This window comes from Micropterus salmoides, unplaced genomic scaffold (genome assembly GCF_014851395.1).
Source record: "Micropterus salmoides isolate LMB-PRFRI ecotype aquatic unplaced genomic scaffold, ASM1485139v1 Ms_hic_scaffold_15, whole genome shotgun sequence".
In the NCBI taxonomy this organism is placed as follows: domain Eukaryota; kingdom Metazoa; phylum Chordata; class Actinopteri; order Centrarchiformes; family Centrarchidae; genus Micropterus; species Micropterus salmoides.
The window spans coordinates 10,360,881-10,384,819 of record NW_024040596.1 but is presented as its reverse complement, the minus strand read 5'-3'; the positions used below and the strand labels follow the sequence as shown (position 1 = coordinate 10,384,819).

The 23,939-nt window shown below is 40.7% G+C and overlaps 2 protein-coding genes across 4 annotated transcripts in view; one reads left to right on the top strand and one right to left on the bottom strand.

The window, feature by feature from the left end:
• The window catches only part of LOC119903947 (E3 ubiquitin-protein ligase SH3RF3-like), a 102,666-nt gene extending 93,242 nt beyond the window's left edge, over positions 1–9,424 (bottom strand). For 2 of the 3 annotated variants that reach the window (XR_005444633.1, XM_038720268.1), the window contains exon 1: positions 8,720–9,423. Coding sequence is in view for 2 of the 3 variants with exons in the window: in XM_038720268.1 (XP_038576196.1) it covers positions 8,720–9,133 (414 nt within the window). In the remaining variant the exon portion in view is untranslated. Of the gene's footprint in view, positions 1–8,719 lie in introns of all 3 variants that reach the window. The other variant, XM_038720269.1, reaches the window with a different exon arrangement.
• edar (ectodysplasin A receptor) overlaps positions 7,833–23,939 on the top strand; it is a 44,745-nt gene continuing 28,638 nt past the window's right edge. Inside the window, exons 1-2 of the mRNA XM_038720270.1 lie at positions 7,833–7,969; positions 14,609–16,130. Coding sequence (XP_038576198.1) covers positions 15,837–16,130 — 294 coding nt within the window. The 5' untranslated portion in view covers positions 7,833–7,969; positions 14,609–15,836. The remainder of the gene's footprint in view (positions 7,970–14,608; positions 16,131–23,939) is intronic.

Below are 23,939 nucleotides of genomic sequence, written 5' to 3'. Positions count from 1 at the left end.
TTGCTCTGAATGTTATCGGTTTCATAGTCAGAAACCATGTAATGTGATGCCAGTACAGAAGCCGTGACTTTCCCACCAGGAAATAGCACATGAACGCCCACCCAAATCGGACAGGATTCTAGATGGTGCACTAATTATGAAGTTGTTGCGTTACACAACATGGCCACACATGATTGCTTTCTCTGTTTAAAAAACACTTACTTAAAAACATTCACTTTAGATGGTAACACTGGTGATCTCATCCAGTTGCTAATAACGAGGAGTGTAGAATAGCAAATCTCATTCTCTCATGTGAATTTGAATTCTCCTCTCTTTTTGTATAAGGAAATATGCACCTAATGATACTGCAGCTCTTGTACATAATTACTTTTTTCCCCAAAGAGGACACAACTGTTTTTGGACATATTTGTGGAAATAACACCTAGGATAAGGCCTCTGGGTGGGGCATTAGGAGATGTGAGTCTGTGTGGTACGCTACCGACTGGAACGTGCCATAACCTTATATTGCCTATGAACACAGACACAGATATAAGCCTAAATAGGGTTGGCTAAACCATTACAGACATTTGGGAAGTGTGCTGTTTGTATTCCAGGTGGATGCTAGTTAGCCTAGTTGCTAATGTTAGCACCGATTCCCATAAGGCGTTACTTTCTGTTCATTTGAACAGTCACTGTCCATTGGAATTGAAGTGATATGAATATATTTGAGTCAAATTACCAGTACAGACGTCGTCAGTCAGTACCAATTTGTGGCATATGAAAACAAAAAATATTTCTTCTTTTGGTAATTACAATTTTGACCAAATAAGAACACAAGTGAAGGATTTATATACTGAATTCTTAGCAAAAATCTATTTTAATTTCTGTGCAACTTTGAATATCTAAAATGTGATGTGTTAGACATACCTACATGTTTTCCTGTTCACTACATGTTCATGGTGCCATGTTTCAATTTCAACTTTACAATATGCCACCGTTCCTCTGTCTGAAATGTCTTGCCTTAAACAGTGGCCAGTGACACTCACCCTCATCTCCATAGTAACAATAGGACCAGGAGAGAGGGGGTTAACCCTTAACCTAATGTGTGTGCGTGCCCATGTGTGTATTTGTGCAACTGGGGGGATGGGATTAATGGGATTCCACCCATACACCCGTGGGAATGGCAGTCAAGCTCCAAAGCTTGTTTAGGCTTTAACACCCATTACGCATCAACCCCCCCAAACTAAACAACACACACTCTCTCATTACACCATCACCCGAGCCGTAAGATGTCCTCGACCGCCACCCTGCCTTCATCCATCAATCCCATCATCTGACCCACCTCTATATTTGTATGAGCAGGACGCTGGCAGGGCCAAGGACGAAACTGACATGAGTTGACATCACCCAGATTCACGGCAACACAGACACAAGCAGTTAGTGCAACGCTGTAAGAGAAAGTACATGCTAGGGACATATTAGCTGGTCAAAACTGATTTACAATTTTTACCACAAGCTGATATTTCCAGGTATTTCAATCAGTAGAAACAACATTACATTTTACTGGTGATCATATTTGGTCCAGCTGTTGCTGTCATTCTCTGTATACTGCATAAAAGACAATAGTTGCCAGTGAATCTATTGAAAATGTAACATCATGTTTCTATACCATATTTTTAGCACCACCCTGCATTTCAAAGGAGGGTAAAAAATAAATGTAATTTCAGAGGCTTTTCCAGGCAAGAATAAAATTCTGGAGGAAACATTAACACAGTACATTTGGGCATGAAATGGTTTAAACCACAAAATGATGAATGCTGGCTGTGGGTAGCTTCATTGAACACCATTCAAAATCCAAATCTGCCTTGTGTCTAGGGGAAAACTGTAACTGGTAAACACCCATGGAAATAGATGAATGCATACTATATGTTTGCACACACACACATACACACACACACACACACACACACACACACACACACGATTACAAAACAGCATAATTCCCAAGAGATCCCAGGAAGCACAGAGCAGTCTAGTTTTAACTACTCCATAAATGGCAGCGCATTTGTGTGTGCGTCTGTGTGTGGAGGGAAGCTTCATTCATTATGTGGTAACACTGAAATTAATTAAGTTCTCTTCACATGAACATCAGAGAAAAAGCGAGAGGAAGATGAGAAAGAATGGGTAAAGTGTGACCGAGGAAAAAGATGTGTGTGTGTGTTGTTTGTGTGTGTGTGTTCACTTAACAATCTGGGTTGAAAAAGGTTGAGAAGGCAGAGCGAGATCTTTCACACACTCATACACACACATCGATGCATAGAGAAAGAAACGTGTCCAGAGAGATATACCCAGACTTGAGAAGATGAATTGTGTGTGTGTGTTTATTTAGCTGTGTGTGTGCATATAGTGTCAGGCCATGGTTCAGTATTTATGAAGTGAGAGAGTAATGTGGAGGTAATGACTGAGAGCTTGTTGTTTACTGCAAGAGATCGGCAGTTTATAACACTAATGAATCTGAATGAATGTGCACGCATGTGTGTGCGCGCGTGAGAGAAGAAGCTAAAAAATGAGGCTCTCTCACACTGTGTTATTGTAAAGGTGTGGGAGATATCAAGATTAACTATGAATGGAGCTGTAGAGAAGGAAATGTGGTGACTGTTGGGAACGAGTATGTGTGTGAGGTTATTTAACTCTATCTGTGTCCATCTCAACCAAAATGCTGAACCCCACAAGTTTTAAGGGTTGTTTGAGGTTAGGGAGAGTTGATTTTAGGGTTAGGGTTAAGGCTCGTGCAGACTACAAGACTTTCAGTGTCAGCACAACGCTGTGTTGTTCAGACTACACAACTTGCTGTCTTGTGATATAATCTTGAAGTCGTTGTGGCGTTCACACTGCGTGACTGATCAGCGACAGGAAATCACACACTACACGAGCTGACACCGTCTTTGTCACCCGCCGACTGGTCTCCAAACCACGTTATGTCAAGAAATCACACGTGAAAAGGGACGTGTAAATTATATAGTACGCTGAAAAGACTTGGTTTTCAGGCTGAGGTTAGAATTAGGTTTAGGTTAAGGTTAGGCCTTGTGTGTGTGTGTGTGTGTCCAGTACAATGTAATACAAAAGACACAGGTTCAAAGGATCATTACAGGGATTGGTAACTGTTTCCTGAACTACCACCTAATCCTCACACACACACACACACACACACACACACACACACGGGAATGACAGGGCAAAGCATTGTCTCACTCAAGAGATGAAAGCAGGTGGCGTCCTTGCTTCAGTACGTTGCCGTGGTGACCTCGGGCGTCGGCACAACAACCCAAGGTAAATACAGGTAAGGGAGAAGATCAAGGGTTGGGATTATTATGACACACTGCTTTGATGGGAATTGGACAGGCAGAGTGGTCTGTATTTGACAAGAACGTCTTTCTGTGGAATATATTGGATTCTTGTTCCTGTTTGAACATTAAAAAATGATCAAATATAAGATATTTAATATTTTCAGCACAGTGCAAAATTAATCCCCTCACAGACACTTGTACAAATGTATCCTTGACAGACTGATTATAGAAGATAAGCATTATGAATACCAAACAGGAACCTGGGTTAGTCAGGAAGGTGTAAAAGAGACACCACATAATCCATAAACCCCCAAATCTCAAAAAACAACAGACTCCAAGAGGCTGAGCAGCAAAGGCCAGTAAAAAATCATAAATCAGGGAGAGTCATCCATCAGTGTCGTAACATTGTAATGACCCTGGTATATATAGTCTTGAGTATTTGTCTGTAGAATATTTTCAAACTTTATTGACAACTGAAAACATTCTGATCAAACCAAAGCAAATCAATGCAGAAGGCGTCTCAAACTATATTCTCTATTGTCTGGAGGTATAGTTTACCCAGTTAGTTAAATCTAGGGGTCCCTAAGTACAGGGTAATTACATCAATACATCATTCTAAAATAAGCACGCTGTACTGTGGGAAAATGGGACCACAACGGAGTGAACTGTTTCTAAGAATGTATTGCTCTGTATGTGTTGCATTTGACCAAGGCCATGCTGGAAATGTGCAGGAATCACATGGAAAAAAGACTGAAGTGTTTTTCTTGTCATCATAGAAACAAATTCGCTAGAAACTAGAAAGCGCTTAGAGAGAACATATCTCCACCAAGGCTGCATAATCCTGTAATTTTGTTATGTCAGCAATAACAGAGTGTTTTAAAAATCTGTTGACTGAATTGCAGAATACACAGAATGATACACAATTGTGACATATATGTGCCAGATTTCAAACCAACACACCAACAACCAACATCATTGGCAGTAGTAACAGAAACAGCCCTCATAGCTATACAGGAGGTGTGCAGTATCAACCGGTGTGTCATGTTACTAAAGACTAAGGAAAAAAGTGGATCACAATCACATAATTTACCAGTGTAATGTCAGGAAAATCTGATTCCTTCTCCTGTGGCATACACCAATCTATTTTACTTTTTAACAACAAAAGAATTTCATTCAAGTGACTAGCAGTCCAAGTCTGCTGAAAATAAAGGAGGATGACACTGTTACATTGTTAAAACACCTCTTCTGTTTGTATACTTTATGTGTCTTCACACTGCTGTCTGTGAAGTGGCGAGTCATCTCTGCAACAGCTGACGTACAACAGAGCCACTGAGGGACTAGGGTTGCCAAAGTTATCTTGTTACTGTTAACAGGCTCAACCATGGGCTGTATAAAAGAGGTGGACGTAGTCATCATGACGTCACTCATTGGTTTGTGGACTACCGTTTGAAGCCTTGACTTGGGTATTTTGGCCGTCTTGGTTTTTTGAAACCATACACCGGACGTGACCATATTTGGACGAGAGAATGGCGCTTGCTAGGTTGTTTAGCAAGATGCACACTTAATTCACCTGGGATATTAACTGGGATTTTGGCTGGTAAATAACAGGCTTAAAACAAAATGTAATTACCAGAAAAATAAACAGTCAACCCCTAATAAGCTTTTTCAAAGGTGCTGGTCAAATGTACACAGAGTTGCCTCTAGCCTGATTGACACATTGCCATGGTAGCGACTTGACAATCACAAGATAGCCATGCCCTAAAGGATACCCTGCTTTTACGTCTATTTTCCTCTAAATGGGACCATAATCTACTAAATGAACGTCTTGCTGTATTGAAGACTTGAAACAAACGGTTGAGAACAAAAACTCATTATGAAAGTGTTTACTGAAGTAATAAATCAGGTGAGAAGTACGCTCATTTTGCCAGGTGCAATTGTAATGCAATCTGACTTCTTTTGGCAACCAGTGGAGTCGCCCCCTGTGGGCTGTTAGAAAGTATGCAGGTTGCTGAGAGTTGAAAAATGTTCAACTTTGGGAAAAACGCTGAGCTCATCACTGTCACTTTTTACCCAGCCGTCCAATCACAGTCCAGGAGGGACGGGACAAACACCGCACCGAGCACATCCGATCTTGAACGAAACGATGTGCCTACTCGCCGAGGTGTTTCCTCGCCCGCAAAATCTCATTAACCCGAGTACGGACAGTCTGTGCTCTCATGTTTCAGCCTTCTTTTCATGCAGCGCAAAGGCCAGAGCAAGTAGGCGGAAATTATGTAAATGCTTTGGTGGATACAGACCCTTAACATTGGCTTCACTTTTCAGACCTGGAGGTTCCCAATTTGATTCAACATTTCTTCTTTAAGGTTAAACAGCAAAAAACAAAGACCAAGACAAAAAGAAAAAGTACCATATAATACAAGTGAATGACTGCTTGAATAACCCAGTACCCGATTCGAGAAAATAACACTAACAATGTGTAGTGATATATTGCTATGAAAAATGCAAATTAATTCTCTGTGTTAAAATTATTCATATGCAGGTATTTTAGATTGCCATTTCACACATTCATTGGCAAAAAAATACAAAGAAACTATCAGTCTTGACAAACTCTTATTAGTCAAAGCACAAAGTCGGCAACAGAGGCTCAAAGAGCACAAACAGCAGGGGGAAAAGGCTGGTCTTGCTGCTGACTCAGCACGTCCGCCTCTTCTCCTCTTTCCATAGCAACACATTCATTCCCATCTACAAGTCTTAATGTCTGATCTAGAGTGCTCTGATTGACCCGTGTGACTCCTTCAATAACTGTGGCAGTACTGCATTAGAGTGTCACTCAAAGACATATTTAACTCCCTTTGCGAGACCCCTGCTCACACACACCCCGCTGTTAAAGGAGATTAATTCACACTTTCATCCCCAAGCCTTGGTCCCAAGGGAGCCTGGAGGGGACTTGGGCAAAATGACTGCAGGGGATTGCAGAGGGTAATGGGTTATAGGTGTGTGTGTGTGCGTGCATGTGAGTGTGTGCATGTGAGTGTGTGTGTGTGTGTTCACTGGCACTAAAGGCTACTTCCACTCACCACATGGGGTCCTAACACAAACACAGACTGGCCACCACAAAGAAGTGTGCACTGTGTTTACTAAGGTTAACACTCCTTCAGCCACAGTGTTCACACATCTTCTGATATGTCTCTCGTTTTTTTAATTATGTCATAAAAAATTCAAATATTTTTGGTCCCAGCTCTTCCAGTGTGAGAAGTGGCTGGTGCTTTTCTCTGTTTCATGACACCTTAAAGTGAATACCTTTGGATTTTAAGCTGCTGGCCGCACTAAATAAATTTAAGATGTTCATCAGGCTTTATAGGACGTTATGTGGTATTTCTAATTCAAACATGTTTCTACTGTTTGAAGCCTATAATGCAGCATGTCTCTTTTGTGTGTGTGCTTTTTTTCTTCATGTACCAGGCATCAAAATTTCCCTGTAGGGACTGGTAAAGTTTATTGAGTGAATTGAAATGTGAGTGTTAGTTGAAATGTCACTGAGGGTTTGGATTTCTGTTCATCGCTGTGAATGAGTGACAACTCACCACTGCTGCACTTCAACACACCAAAGCGCTCCACTGCCTCAATCAATGGGCAGCTTGCCTGATAAGTCTTGTTGTACTGAGTACTGTGGGGTTGGGGAGGGGGGGGGGGGGGGGCAGACATGAACAAGCCTGCCCACGACCACCCCCGTGCACTCCAACTCTGAGAAATCCCATTTCATTTATCAGTAAGCACACAACACAAGCTCACCTTAGACAAATACAGTATATCCGTCTCAACAAGTTACAACATGAAGTATTGAGTCTGGAAATCTTTTCTTTCTTTAAAGTAAAAAAAAAAAATGAAGCTGTCATTGAGGTCGTGAATATTGTTTCTTGTGCAAAGAATTTTTTAAAAACTTTTAACTCTAGTGTTTCTTTGTCATCTATATTGACATTCCACTCAAGTGTTAGGAGCTGCTTTCATTTCTCTGTTTGATATGATTGTGGATTGAATATCTGGGGATTTCTTGGCTGCAAGTGAGACATAATTTACATTTGTGGCATTTCATAGAAAATGCCTATTTTCATGGACCTTTGTCAGGTACCTGTCTACACACCTCTACTACTGTAGGTGTGCATTGAGCAACACATAATTGCATAGATTAAAAAAGTAAAGATTGCACTGTAAAACCATTCGATAAGATGTTTATGAATTAAAAATGATCTATTAAGATTTTGCACTTTATAATACTGAAGCATCTAGGAAATATCAGTGAAACTGCAATAAAACTAGGTATTTCTGTCTCACAACATCAGCTTTTGTTTTCCAAGATTTGTGTTTAAGATTTTAGATTCCACCTGGATGCAAAAATACAACTAATCTTCTTTTTTTGCAGCACAGCACTGATGATATCACATTTTCTGTCTAATTCCCACATTACAGCCACATTCTTCAACACGTCTCACATTGCAGCCACGAGACAACGCATTGGATGCACTGCATAGCAAGTAAACAAGGCTCTCCATTCCTCTCCCATTGAGTTTGGATTATGACACCTCACACAGCCTGTGGGCAACTGGGCTTCACCAGGACTATGGCAACAACAGTATCACAGACAGGTGACCCTTTCAGTCTCTCTCAAACAGTATGTCTCTGTTCCTCTCTTGCTCATTTAGTTCAGTTTAATTAGGCTATACCTCTGTGGAATTACAGGTCAGACATTATGATACCAAAGTAGTGTCACACCAGGGAATATCACAGGCTCAGCGGGTCAGCCAAACAATCTATAAAAAATATATCAGTCAATAGATATGTCATCAATAAGGATATGACAAAACCACAGACATGTTTTCTTATTCTTGCTTTCTCTTGGACTCTTCAACCAAGTTTTGTTCTTCTTGCTTCTTATCAAACAATCAATGCTGCAATCAGTCTCACCACGTGAATATTAAGAGCATAGTCTTTAAAGGTGTACTACATAACCATACTGAATATCTGTGCAGACAGCATGCTGAACACACTGTTCCCGATTTCAAAAACACATGAGTGATAAACAGTGCGGGACTGGTCTGCACAATTGTCTTTGACATCTTCTTCCACCAAATTCTGCTGCTACACTGGGCAGCAGCGTACAGTGGGAACTAATCTTAAAGTTCTTATGTCATTTGTGTGTGCCGAATTGAAAAAAGGCTCCTCACTATGTGCAAAATGTTCCAATTCGTAATTTAAGAAGTTTGTGGGTTTTGTGAATAAACAAGGATTCATAAAAAGGTGGAGACATTTAAACATAGTTTGTGTGTTTAGTGCTCCACTGAGAGAGAGAGAGAGAGATACTGGCACATATCGTGGATGGTGGGAAAGTAACCGACCTTAACAGGGGAGCTCCTGATGGCTACGGGCAGCTCTCTGATCGCACTGCCTGGGGGAGAAGCGGATATCCCGGCTGCGTACCCCTGCAGCGAGCCCCCGGCCAGGGACTGCCTCCCGCCTGCTCCTACTCCTCCTCCGCTCCCTCGCTGGGGCCGCTGCTTGATACCGTCCAGAAGGCGAACCAGAAGGATGTTAGCCGGCAGGTCGTCCACCCCGCAGTCCACAAGGATGCGGCACTCCGGACAGCGCAGCTCGTTCCGGGAGCTGACAATGTTTTCCAGGCAGCGGCGGCAGAAGGTGTGCTGGCACGGCAGCACCTTGGCCGTGGTGTCCAGGCGCTCCAGGCACACCGAGCACTCCAGCAGATCCAGAAGCGACGAAGACTCGTCCATGTCGGCGGAGAGGGTGAGCATCTGGGCTTCAGTGTCCGTGGGGACGCCGCGGCGACTGGTTCGTGTACCGTAGAAATGAACCGGGGGCACAGAACATTCTGGGAGGCAGACCGGCGGGAAACAGCCAACGGACGCCCCACCAGAGTCCCCGCGCGCTGAGCAGTGTGCCCCTGTGTTGTCGGTGTTCTCCGCTGTTCAGTACCTCTCTCTGTCTCCCTCAACGTGTTTGTGTTTCTCGCTCTCTCTCTGTCTCTGTCCTCCCCTCTCTCGCTCTCCAGCAGCTGTGCAGAAAGCGGTGAGGTCACGCTCTCATCATCATCAACCGCGCGCCGATCAGAGTTGCGGCGCGCGCTCACGCACCAGGGACATATTGATACAGACTGGGAGAAACAGAGGGAGGGGAGAAAGAGAGAGATGCCCTACAAAAACCACTGGAGACAAGCAGCTCAGGTTTCTCTCTCCTCACACCTTCACACAGACTGATTGATAAAGACGCACGCGGCTGGGTGTCACACCTTTCTAACCACCCTGAGAGGTTGTTGAAAGGTTTCCAGTTATGTGTCCCACAAAGACAAGCTGACACCAGCAATGCACTCACAACCTCCTCAGAGGTGGCCTGCAGTAGTTTCAAAGACTAGCCTATATGAAGGCGCCGTTTTTGAGAGATGTCACCCAAGTTTGAGCACGACGGAACATTAATGTGTGCTTCCAAACAGATTGTCCTACGTGTAGGCGACAGTCCAAACACCAAATCAAACTTAAACTTTTTGGTATGAATTTATGTGGCGTCTCACCAGTATGATCCCCACCTGACAGGATGGACGTCCTTTTCATTACCTCAGTAACTACATCCAGCTGACGCACGGGGCTTTGGGATAAATTGGTTTATTGCGACGCCTGGTGGGAACCAGCTGATCTTTTTCTACTTTCTTCTGTTTGTTTGTTTGAACAATTGAAATCTCCAAAAAGTCTTTTACTGAAATTCCTCTGTAATTTCCCATTATATAAGACTATAAACAAGTACAAGAGACATACAAGTGGTTTTCCTAGAATCATCAGTGATGCATGTGGTAGGCAAAATCTGACAAAAACACAATCATTATTCTTCTGCCTGAAGGGATAATAAAAGATGACTGTAGTCAAGTGAAACCTTATAAAACAAAAGACATTATAAGACATTGCGCTGTAATTCACAGATACTATATTAGCAGCCAGGTGATGTATTTATAATACCATGTATATAATAGATGTGAGATGCAGGACTGTTCTCAATTAAACAGTGGGATTGTTTGAAGATAAGAAAATATTAAAACCGCAGCATTTCCACTGAGTTTTCCCTTGATGGACACAATACTTAAAGGACAAGGAAATGTGTGTGTGTGTGTGTGTGTGTGTTGTCTTAAAGGACAAGGAAATGTGTGTGTGTTTGTGTGTGTGTGTTGTTTCTCAGCCATCACTGCAGGCTTGCTTTGCTCTGTCCACCTGTTCAGACCTGCTCTGCGCTCACATTCAGCCCTAGAGGGGTAGGGAATGATTGAGCCAAATGTGTGCGTATGTGTCCCCCCCCGTGTGTGTGTGTATGTGTGACAGAGTGACGCCTTCCTGGGTGAGGGGTGGGTGCGCGCTACTTACCACCCACGATGAAAAGCAGAGGGTGGACTGCTTAGGCATACAAAGAGGGTGTGTGTGTGTGTGCAGTGTGCAACCCACAGCATTTACATTGATTCCTCAGAAAATGTTGAATACTGTAATTCATTTAACAACATATGTAAGTCACAGTATTGCAAATGTATTGTTATTTTTTGTAATGACAATATTGTGTCATTATAATCAGTTCAATCTTTTCTAGTGGCTAGAAATGCAAAATAACAGGTCACTTTGTGCCCCAAAATGCAAAGAAAACAAAATGTAGAAGGAGCTTCTACTCATAACTGGAAGAAAAAAACTTCACAAAACAAGTAAAGGTCAAGTCTTTTGAACCAATAATGGAGTAACTTGAAGATGTTTTTGCACTTTTTCAGCTCGGCTGTGAGACAAAACTCCCCTTGCATTTCATCTACAGAGACCTGCCATTTCTTATAGGTCTGTTTGTATCAACATGGCTGCAGAACATTGCAATGCTACAGTAATTCTGCAACTAAATACGTGTGTGTTGTTGTTGTTGTCAAGCTCTGATTTTGAATGCCTCACTAGAGCAGCAGCCCACAAGTGCTGGCAATAAGCCCCAAACTCATGGTCTATCTCTCTCTCTCTCTCTCTCTCTCTCTTTATCATGCCCACTCATGTTTAATGCCCAGTGTTTCATCGCCTTAATACAATTCTCCACAGCCAATGATTCAGAATTAGAGGGGAACTACAGGGAGAAGCAAACAAAAATGATTATTGGATGAAAATACCCTCAATCCATTTAAGCAGCAAAACAGCATAGTTAGGGCTCCCTACAGGACGCAGTGCTCTCAATAACAGACAAAAAAGGTCGATGCTGTTTAAATAGTAGACATGTCAATTAGGGATGGTAACCAGCATTTTGGAGATACAAGGGTTAAACGGGTCTTTGAGATGTCACAATGAGATGTGTCCCAGAATGGTCTGTGCAATTAATGCACGTGCACACCACATGCTGTAATGATGCAAATGTACTATACATGTTACGTATACTGTAATTCAAATGTACTGTACATGTTACCTACATGCTGTAATTCAGATGAACCGCACATGTTACGTACATGCTGTAATGATGCAATTGAACTGCACATGTTACTTACATGCTGTAATTTTTCATGGTGATAACCTATGAAAATAAACTTGACCTGGCCCGACACTGCATCTATATTCTAGTATTTTTTGTAGCTATTTTCTTCTGCATCAGAGTTTCATAGACTCATTTCACTCATACAATCATTTCTCTGCATGCACAAGAATTCTCCCATGCTGCTTTGCTGGAGAAAGATTAAATCTTGCTTGCCTGCAGACGATCAAATATAATATGTAGTGAGTATTTGGGTGTATGTGTAGATCTTCTCCACGTACCATACACCTCACTCCCATCGACCAATGTCCTTCGTTCATGCGAAAGTAGGTTAGCTGACACGACAGTTTCCATGGCAACCGGCTCTCTGCTTCCTTGTTGAATAGTAGTTAGGTAATGTGTGTTCACACAGACAGTGCGCATGGGGGATACTAACAGGGGTTCTAGCAAGGTCATAGAGTCTGGAGTGTGGAGTGTGTGGAGTTCACTTGTCATCATAAAAAAGTACTGCCAAGTTTAAGGGAGTGATATTTCAACTACGGTTACTCCAAAATATTTTCACAATTTGACATTGTTTTCATTGTATTTCTTCTTTTCAAAGGTTGTCTACCTGTCATGACATACATGATCTTTAGTGGGGGTTTTTTTATACATGATTCGTGTTTGTTCAGTGGAAAGACCCTGACATGAAGTGGTTCTAATGTAACACTGAATCAGATGCAATTCTACAAACAGTAAGTAATGTACATAATGCAATAATGCAAATGGGTTTTTATTATCATCACAGTCCTGGAATTCAGTGTGATTTAAATGTACACTTTTCAATGGAATATAATTAGTAAATATTAAATATTTATATTTTCTGTTTTCCCCTAGGCTATGTTGCATAGGTTTCATGCTTGAAAAGTGGAAAAGTGGTTAGACCATATTTTCACCTTCTGCTTTCAGAGTTCGAGCCTCCTTGGGGCACATAAAAAGCATGAGGAAGTTTGTTTTTAATGATTTTGCGGCAAATTGAAGTTACCCTAACTTCATTCCAAGCAGCAAAAAAGTCCTCCACTGACTGCTATCTTCTCTGAGCTACAGTACTTTGATGTTGTGTGTACGTGTGCGTGTGTGTGTGTGCGTGTGTGTGTGTGTGGGGGGGGGAGCTGCTGTACTACTCAAAATGTCTGATTCTGACATGTGTCAGAACAGCCCACAGGCTTAAAAAAAACACTTAACAGGTGATTGATGAAATGACTAAGTTTTTAATTATTTATTTATTTACTACTTATTTCATACATAGGCTACTGATTAATGTGGCCAATATCTGGTATTTTGAGATAATCAGCATTGGCTGATACCTGCACACATGAGCAGTGTTGGGTGAGTAATGTGTTACTGTAATAATATTACTTTTCCCAGTAATTAGTAGTGTAACGGATTACCATATCCAAAACAGTAATATTATTACAGTTACCAATCCAAGTAACGCTGCTTTACTGCGTTACTGAAGCGGCAGCTCAGCGGCACCGGACCTTATGTTGTTCAAGTCAGCTGTTAGCCAAGAAGCTAAAGCAAGAATGGAGAACAAGGGAGAGAGGCGTTCTTTCCACAGCTGTAAGTAATGTTACTGCCGTTGTTGTGTCACAGTCTAAGATGCAAAGAACATTGTCTTCCGTTGTAAATTTCGTGCGACCAGCAAAAACCTTTCAGCCGTGAACAATTCTGTATGTAATTTATTGAAGCATCTTCTAAAGCAGCACAGCAATGTGAAACTTTCAGTAAGAAACTCCGGCCGCTACTGCCAGTGATGCTTGGAAATGTCCGGACAGAGTGCCTTAAGCAACGTTGAATGTTTTGTGAAAATCCTGAATAAGCCCTTATAAATACATACAGTAGTTCAAAAGTCGGGTTTTACTTGCTTTATTTTATATATTTTTTTTGCAGCCGGTGGCGTTAAGAAATTATATAGCCTAGGTTTTGTAAAAAACTAACTCCTTCCTGCTATTATGATTACATTAGTTAAAAAGTAGAGAGTCGGGAAAGACTGCTTTGTTTGGGGGGAGGGGAGGGTGGTAACGTAACTAGTTACCCAGTATCACCTAGTAATAAGTAAAGTCATTTTATTACTTTTTTAAGGAGTAATAAGTAACCAGTAAGTTTAAGGAGTAATAAGTACCTAGCCTGATCATCCTAAATGAGAGCAGATCTAATCTAAAACTAACCACTACCCTATTCTCCCTTAAACACCAGTCACTTCTGAAATCTAACCCAATGTATTTTTCTATTTCATTAATTTAAAAAAATCCATCCTTTTGTTTCTGTGCTGTATCTAATGTTGCAAGAAACACAATTTCCCACAGAGATCATGCAGTGTGTAAAGAATATGCAATCCTCTACCATTTTCTGTTATATTGCCTTATCATATAATACCATATCATATCTAAGCTTGTCTAAAGTTTTTTGTCACATTATGCCTCATGTATCTCAGCTCGTCTCACTGTATCGTCTCATACATTATCACATTATCTCAACATATCCTGTCTCGTTATACCCCATTTCACCGTATGCAGAGTCAGTTGCATGTGTTTTTGTTTTACACCATCCATCATAGTAAATACAGGTTTTGCTTAATATGTATTTTTGTCCGGTCTTTGACAGAGCAGCCATCATTCTCTCAGCAGAACTCATCACTCTTCTTGTTATCCTCTCCTCATCCTCTCTTGTCATCTAATCGCTTCTCCTCTCATCCTCCTTTTCAGTCAAGAAGCCCCTGGATTGACATCAATGAGCCTCTGCAGAGACGGAGAGAAGAAAGAGAGAGGAGGATGGAAAAAGAGAGAAGGAGACTGACTGAGAGAGGGGCAGAGAAAAATAAGGAATAAAGGCAGAGTGACCAAGAGAGAGAAAGAATATAGAGATAATGAGAAAATTAAAAAATAAGGACAGAAGGAAAGACAGAGACAGAGAGGGAGAGTAAGTAATTACAGGACTCCCGGTGTTTTCAAAGCCCCTCTTTTATCTCACCCTTCCTGTGGCTGGGAAAAGGAGAAGCAGCGGAAAGGGGGAGGAGGAGAGGAAGACTAAAGTCCAAGCTTTAGTCCAACGCAGACAACAGGCACCAGTCATCCACATCACACAAAAACAGACACACTCAAAATAATTTATAGCTTCTGTTTCAAAGACATTTTATCATCTGAAATAAGGTGTTTGTGTGTATGGGGTGGGCTTCATGTAAGGTCCTTTAATGGTGATAGTTAGATAGAACTTTTCTCTGTCCACCTAAAAACATTGTGATTATTATTTATAAATGTTCCATGTCTGCTTATATGTTGTGCGGCATACTGAGTGTTTTCACTGTACCAAAAACACATTGCACCAACCTTGGTTGTGTGGCCATTAAAGTGAAGTGAAAAAGTAGTAGTATTAATAGTATTAGTTGAAATTGTAGTGGGAGTGGTGGTAATGTAAATAGAAGTAGAGTTAGTCATAGTGGCAATATCAGTAGTATTCTGTAAGCAATAGCAATACCAGTAATAGTTATGGTAGCTGTAATTGTATAAGTTAAAGTTTATTGTCATTATCATATGCATTACAAACAGTAAATTCATTCATTCACAACTGAACCAAAAGAACAAACAATTTAGAAGATGTCATTTTGGACATGTCCAACTATTTGCTATTGTCCAACAATTCATTGATTCATTGTAAAAATAACTGACAGATGAACTGATAATGAAAATAGTATAAAAATAGTTAGCTACAGCCCTACTGTAACATGCATGTAAGGCTGTATGTAAACACACACACATGCATATGCGCATATTCCCGAGAGTATGGGAACAGCAATATATAAAAGAATAGGAAAAAACACAGCAGTGGTTGTGAAAGTTAAAGCTGTATTAGTGAATGCACGTTTAGCCACTTTCATGGTGCTGCCACTACATGCCTGTGAACACTAGATGGCGGGGTTGAGTCGTGGCCTGCAGCATGTTAATTGTCTATTTGTCTACCTGGAACACGTTAATCTGTTTCTCATTCAGGGCGGAGAAAACTTCTCACTTTTTTCACATCAAGGAGGAGCTTGCAGACACACCGACATGCGCCAAAGTGGAGGCTGAGACACAACTTGCAGTAAAAACTCGCAGACAGCTAGTCCCTCGGCGATGCTTATCCGACACCACGCTAGAGATTGATCACCGATCACCAGGACTGATCGCCCGCCAGCCGATCCCGCAGTGCAGCGGAGAAACCAGACCAGCGTGCCCCCTCTCTGAGCTCCAGGTAAGACATCTTAGCAGCTCCGCTCTCAGGAATGCAAGGACGGATTGCTGCAAGACTTTAGGGAAATTCCTGAGCAATACTTATGATGGCAAACAAGCATGTGCTTTAGTGTAATTTTACCGCTAAGAAAAATAAGTATGAATAATTATTCTGTGTTGCTTTAGGAAGGCATCAGACATAACCACTGCTGATGCATGTCAAAATGAAAATTAGATTATATATCTGTTAGTTTATAATTATTGTTTTCTGTCAAAATATGCAAAAGTGACACCAAAACTGCTTTTCAGCAGGATTTCTTTGACAGGCTGATTCCACCGGCTGGCCAAAGTATTGGCTACATTTCAGGCTATACATGCAGATATGTTTGTTGTCAAGTGCATGAGATAGGAGGGATATGTTATTATTTGCATGAATGTCATCTACATGAAATACATTGCACTCTGTGTGTAACAAGGGTACAAGGTAGATTTCTTTGTCACATTACAACAGGTTGTACTCCCTTCAGCCACCTAGCGTACAATATACAGTAATATAAAAGCATTTATAAACATTGTAAACAAGCATATTCTCTAATTCATCCTGAAGTAGGTCTATGTGAAAGGTACTGCAGGCTACATGTTGGTGCAAAGGTTGTAGCCCTGGGTGGAAGACAAATGAGATTGTTTTTCACATCACTCTCTTCACAGTTTAGGCCTGAACTGCTTTTTGACAAGGCTATGGATTTTGAATCCTAAACACTTGATTCTCTTGTGATGATTTTGATCAGTGTTAATATAATAGAAATTCATAAAGTAGGCTAGCAAAGACGTTTGGTTAATTCATTTATTCATAATAAATAATTTTAGTGCTGCTAAATACGCCACATCACTCTTATAGTAGGCTATATGATGTGTCTGTGAGTTTGCCTGTGACACTGTATTTTTGGCTGTGTGTGTTTGAGCAAGTGTGCGTTTGTGACCCTGCACACCTTTCTCCTCTGTCTGCATAATTGTTTTCTCGGTGCCGCCTGACTGTCCCGGGCCCCGGGGCCCCCGGGGGAAGTCCTGCCCGCAGACAGGCAGCTCGGCCCGGCTGGGGACATGCTGGGTCCTGCCGAGCCTCTGAAGTCTGCTGGCTGGCTTTGAACTGTAGCTGCTGGAGGTGGAAATCAATCCGTCTCTGCTCCCCCCTTCTTTCTGTCTCTCTATCTGCGTCTCTCTCCCCCTGCAGCCCCCAGCACAGCGCGTCTCTGCTGCCATTGAACCTTTCATGTTCACAGGTAGAAAGGCGAAGGAGACATACAGAAGAGACAGGGGAGGGAGTGTAACTCATCTTCAAAAGAAGTTCATATGGTTTCTGAGGATTAAAGGGATGAAGGCAGAGAAACTAACAAAGCCAGCGCCTGTAGTCATGATCATCCTATAACAGACTGAAGTGAATAGATGATTTGTTTACTTTCTTGCTGCTCCGTCGCTTAAAGCTGCTTGGTACTAGAATTCACACAATGGCTCTTATACTTTGGAGCGATATCATAGAAAGGAAAGGCATTGTTGTGTTTTTCTTGTGAAAGTTATTGTTGAGATTTATGTCACAGCTGATTTCAATCCACACAGCATATCCATTTCCCCCCGTCAAGAAATTTATAGAGCTCAGGAGGCCTGTTAGGGTTGAATGTTTCATAATGCGTCACACATCTAAGACAAAACTCCACTAAACACGTCAGACAGAGTTTACATATGGAAGTGAAGTTATTTCAGCTCATTAGGTTACTCAATTAATATATGGCAGGGCTGTTTGGTGGCTTTTCTCCAAACTGCCTCACCAGAACTAGGACCATGTGCAAGAACTACAGCAAACCTTTACAGTTTGGATCTAATGTAGGCTATATGATTGTAATAAGACTTCCAGATTTATAGGGAGAGGGTAATCTAGCAATCCAGGAGAAGATACATCTAAAGAAACAAAATGTTCAGCCTCAACTTCCCTACGGGGATAATGAATTTTTTAGGGTTTTTATTACATCTAAAAAGTACCAAAAGACTCCACTCAAATACTTCATCCTCAGATTTAAATTACTCAAGACAGATTTAGCATATGGTACTAGTAAAACAAAAAGAGTGGCATTATTATTTTTAATAGAAAAACATAAAAAGTTATTTTTTTACCATTAAAGTAAATTTTAAAGAGACTGAATGAAACGAAATACAATGTATTCGCCGTAGGTATGTGGAAAATAGAGTATCTTAGTTAATTGGTAGACATGAAGTATTAATGGTATATTCATATTTAAGTATATTTTAGTTTACTAAAAGCACTGGAAAGTAAGCGTAAATGTTTGCAGCACAGTAAATTATTAAGACTTACCACTACTGTATCTGTAGCTATTCTAATGAAATACTATAATCTTTATTCCATATGCTGAGGTTCTTCATGTCCTCAACACTTATGCACTGTTCTTAAAATAATAAAGAAAAGGCCTATTCTGATAATATACTTCACCTTATTGTGTTCTATATTCAACACACAACTCACAATCACCAGGACGGACAAGGTAACTTAAAATAAAGCAGTGGATCCTCTGGACTCCCTAAGGGTCTGGATTCGCCAGCAATATGAGAGGTAGCTGCATTTGATTATATTTTAATTTACATGCAATAATCCCACCAAAGCAACATAAAAGGAAAAAATCTTTTTTCTAATCATAGGTTTCACTGTCACCACTATTATTTCCCCATGCGCCGCACAGACGTTTCAACAAACCAATACTAAATTAACATGGAGCAAGTTTAATCAAATTAGGGTTTGTGGTCTAATTTGTGTCTACTTAAGAGTCCTCCATGTGGGGAACCTGCTTCAGTTTGTTAGTCATCGATTTCTTCCATACAGAGTGTGTGGAGGGAGATCTGACAGGTCAGGTTTTGGAAATTTCTTGCCTTAAGATGAAGCTTAAACCAGACTGTTGTGTGTTGGCAGGAACAACTCTTTCACACCCTGGCAGGTTTAATCCCAAACTGTGGTGCTTCTGGCTCGGTGGAACAATTGGCAGGTGGGAAGCTGGTGAAGGATCATGTTGTTGGTCGGGGCACCTGTTCATATGGGTGTGGGACGTGGGGTGATCTGTGTTACGTCCTCCTGGTGTTGCTCATGGCACATTGCTAGAAGTAGGCATGCATGCTTCTGTTGGTTAGCAAATGTTAACCCTCTAAGTAAGTACTGAAATTCTTTACTCTTTACTTTTTCAATGGGTTGACGAGGATTTTGCACTTTGAAGATTCTTGCGACCCCACGACCACATCCATCCGGCGTCTATCCATCCTGGAATTACCTGCAAGCAAGAAATACTCCAAGAGCTCTCAGATATGTTGTGAGAAATCTCCAAAAAGGGTGAAAGCATGCACCTGCAGTTTATTAATGCAAGGCTGACAACTGGAAACCAACAGAAATGAACAGTGCAGATACAAAGCTAATTTATTTTACAGAAAACCAATATTTCAACAGTAACCATCATTGAGTAAGGTCATTTAGACCAGAGCAGTATTGTGACGGTATTCTTGTGTGGTAATAACAATTGATAAGTCAGTGTGGTTCCTAAAAGGTTGCTGATGTGGAGTGTTTTGTACTTTCTTTAATGGTCCGTTACCATACTCTATTGTCTAGAAACAAGGGAATCATCCAACAGAGAAAGCACCATAAAAGGAACATTCCCCAAAAGATGTTTATCCTAATATATAGAACTTTTTAGTTGAGGGGATGGCATTGTTCCGCAATCCCTTTATAGTAACATAGTTAGAGGGAAGCAATAATACATTCAGATGAATTCCTGGTTGCAGATTAGGCCTCCCACCTACAGCCGATGCAAAATAAACAGAGACAGAGACAGGGAGAGAGATGTTCTGCTCCAGCAGAGCTAAAGAGGGGAACAAGGGATCAGGGAGAGGAGACAATGAAAGACAGATCACCGGCAGGCAGAGAATCAAAGAGCCTACTGGCTGACTAGAGCTGGGATAGGTGTGTGTTACTAGAGTGTGTATGTGTGTGTGACTTCTTTTCATGTGCCCTAAGAGTTTGTTTTTCCTGCGCACTGAGTGGGAAGCTGACAGTAAGTCTGTAATTAAAGCAATCAAAAGATGAAAAGAGATGAAGAAACATTCACACACACACATAAACACACACACATGTGCATGTACAGAAAAACACACCTTTCATGTAATGCTCGGGCCATGTATGTAGCTCAGCACTCATGTTACTGGAGGTGTGTTTCTCTGCCGCTTTAAAGGTCTGCACATTATTTAAGGAATTAAGTATTTACATGAAGTCCTAACATGAGGTGTTCCATCGCTTCCTTCTATAGATGACATCTGAGCCATCAACTCTTTGTGTGTCCCAGCTATGGTAATATTGTAGTCTGATTTGTCAGTGGAAATTCAAGCTGCTGCAAAGCATGTTTTGACACTCCTGTAAAAACACAGTTCACACTGATAAACCATGATGCTGGATGGGATTGGACTAAATGGATATTTAGTCAGCAGACGAGGGCCAGCTGTCGTCTGAGGTTTTGTGTCTGTCTCCAAAGTTGGAAATCACTTTAATCATGGGTTTAATTTTCACATCAAACTTAAGACGGTAATCATGTTGCAAATTAGACTTATCTATTTCTGGCTCATTTAGTTCCTGATAACTGAACCTTGATGGCTACTTTGTTCAGTGAGTTTGACTTCCTTTAGCACTGATGAAGACTTGGAAGACTAGAAAAAAAGGGCAAGGGGAATGGAAATGAACATATGCAAACATGTCAGTAGTGCAACGCGCAAGCCCGAATTGCAGACAAGTGACTATAATGATTAATGTACATTGCAACTGTAGTGCTGTGTCTGTGTTTTTAGATATTTTTTCCAGTCAGTGAGGTCTGTGTACCAAAGTTTTGAGACACACTCGTGGTCTGTTTCAGCTGAACGTAAAAGCGGTTGGTCTAATTTGAGTGACAGCCCCGCCGCCACCCCTCTCTTTACTCTCCAGCTGCCTCCAAATCATAGAAAGGAGACAAAATGCCAGCAGCACATTCCTTCATAGTTCACTTGTGAAAAAAAAGACAGACAGGGGCACTTATAATTACTTAAAAGTGGATTGACAGTGGATTGAGCAAATTCTTGAACACACACTTGGAAGAGCAGAACATTCAGTAACACTTGAACTAAGGTGTGTATTGATGCTATTCAGGCAGATTATTAAGCACAGGTAGATGATTATGGCCACTGTACAGTTAATGACATGGTATACTGAATTAAATTGTCTGATTTCTTTTCCTGATGATTATAGACTATTATAAGAAGAAGAGTTTATCTGATTATTATAGCCCCATAATTCATAACACACAATTGCAATTACAGATATAGCGTTCACTTTATCATAGACCTTAAACCTGACATGAAACATAACAAAGTAGATAGAAACAGGCGCAATCACCCAGTGCAAAGATAAAATGTATACACTAAAATTAGTTTTGTCAGAGTGAGTCTTATTTTTTTTTTCACCAGAGCTGGTGGAGTTTTAAATGACAGACTGCAGGAACTTGATAGAGGGGAAATCCACAATGTTAGTGCTTTTCTGCTTCAGGTTTTATCTACAAACCTACTTGGTGGAAGTTTTATTACCTGTGAGAATTCAGATAATCTTTCTCTCTCTCTCTCTCACTCTGTCTCTCTCCACACACACACACACACACACACACACACACACACACACACACACACACACACACACACACACAGACGTATGTGTGTCTGTGTGTGTATGGGACTATATCCCAGCATAACTAGGTTAACCTCTAGTTAGATTTATAATTGCTACTGTTAAAGCTGCTTATAGTTTGGTTTAGATGTGCAGGCCTAACAAAGTGGGAAGGTCTTAGAAAATATATGGTGCTTACATTTACAGAAATGATCTATGTTCTGTAATAGATGGAAATGTTTCTCGCTTCTTTGTTGGCTGGAGTTTATGTGTTTGAGATCGTGCTTGGATTTGGTAGGTTAGGTCTTGGTCTGTAAAAGGATAAAAAATATTGGCTCTTTTAGGGATAGAGTTCCTCAGCAGAGCATTGATTAACTTTGGTATTTGTTTATGGCCTGGAAGCAGAGGGATCATGTGTGCAATTGTGTGAGACTGTGTTTATTGCAGGATTTGGTCAATATCTTGGTTAGTTGATGTATGGGGTTAAATTAATTGTTAAATTTAGAGTGACACACCAAACTGACAGTCTGATGATTGTTGCTATCACATGCTAGCAACAATCATCACCTACCAGCAGCATCAGTCAAACAATATTGATATGTGCAGTCTAGCATCCTTAAGATTTCAGGTTGATTTGATGATACCTGTGGTTACTGGTGGTAGGCCTAACAGCAAATGCGTTTTAATACTGCAGATCACAGAATCCTGGGGGCAGCAAAACAAATTATTGTCGTTTTAATAAAGGAGTCAGACAGTAATTGGCCTTTTTCCATCATTCTGTGAGTAATCGTGATCTGATTTTATACTATACATGGTACGAGTGGACCTAATTTTTTAAGAGCAATAGCGGTAAATGCTAATCTCACTGACAAACACATTGCATTTCCTGTGACATCTTCCCAGTAAAAGTTAACTTGTGTTTCATCAAATTCTTTTAATGTGAAGCTGTAGCAGTAGGAAATGTTCAGTTTGCATTAGCAGTGACTTAATACTAAATTTTTCCCGGGAATGTCGCCCCCACACCCAATTCGTAATACTACAAATGTATAAATATTGCAATACTTTCATCAGTGGGCCATAGGCTAATTCAACATTGTGATACTTCATTTGGTGATAAAAGTGAGTTAAAAGACATTTATTTACATGAAAATCTTTGAGATTGTCACTTTAAGATGTACAATTTTATTTTTATAACATATAGCATTTATAGTTGTTTATGGATCATTAGATTTTAAAATATCTCAGAAAAAAAGACGGGAGAGGAGGTTGCTTGAAAGAAAAAAAAGTAAGAGAAGAAAGAGAAAGATTTCAATGGAAAACAGATTTTCCGTTTAGAAATACCAAAACCAGGATGACAGAGACCCCTGGATCCACATGCTACTGATTTAATTGTCATCAGAAATTACGTGCTATGGAAGAGCCCACAAACCATCCCCTAAACTCATTCTTCATCTTCTTCATTGGTTTGCTTCTTGGCCGAGTTCCCCCCGCCACTGATTGGCCTAATACTTAATCGGGCAGGAAGTCATTATCAACCGGCGCAATGAATATCCTTATATGGGGTTAAACACTGATGGTGAAAAGCCGTTTCCCACACAATCCATCTTTATTGGTACTGAATGACATATAGGTAGAAAGACAGAACGATGCAGAGAAAGACGCTAATTTGGCATTTCCTAATGGAATTAAATACAATTAAATAAATTTTTTATTGTAGCCCAGGTTTGTGTTATCATGAATCAGCGAGCTAAGAATCCGATTTTCCTACATCCAAACAAAGATAGTAGAAGGTTAAGTGTACATGTACTATACAGGTTGAAGTGCCAGTAGGCTAATTTCTGTTTTGGGACCTAAATAAGAGGGTAAATGTGGTTAATTAAAAATACATACCAAAGATCAAATCAAAGGTTATAGAAACTAGACTTAACCCAAGCATTAGCTCACGCTCGTAAAAATAAATTACACATTGTTAGATAATATTAATGTAGTTTTTAATCTTAATCTTTAACCTGCAGTGTAACATTTGTGAATATCCCAAATGTTACAGTGCAGCCCTCCCAAGGCCAACAGCACAGTTAGCAATGGTGAAGACTGCAGTGCATA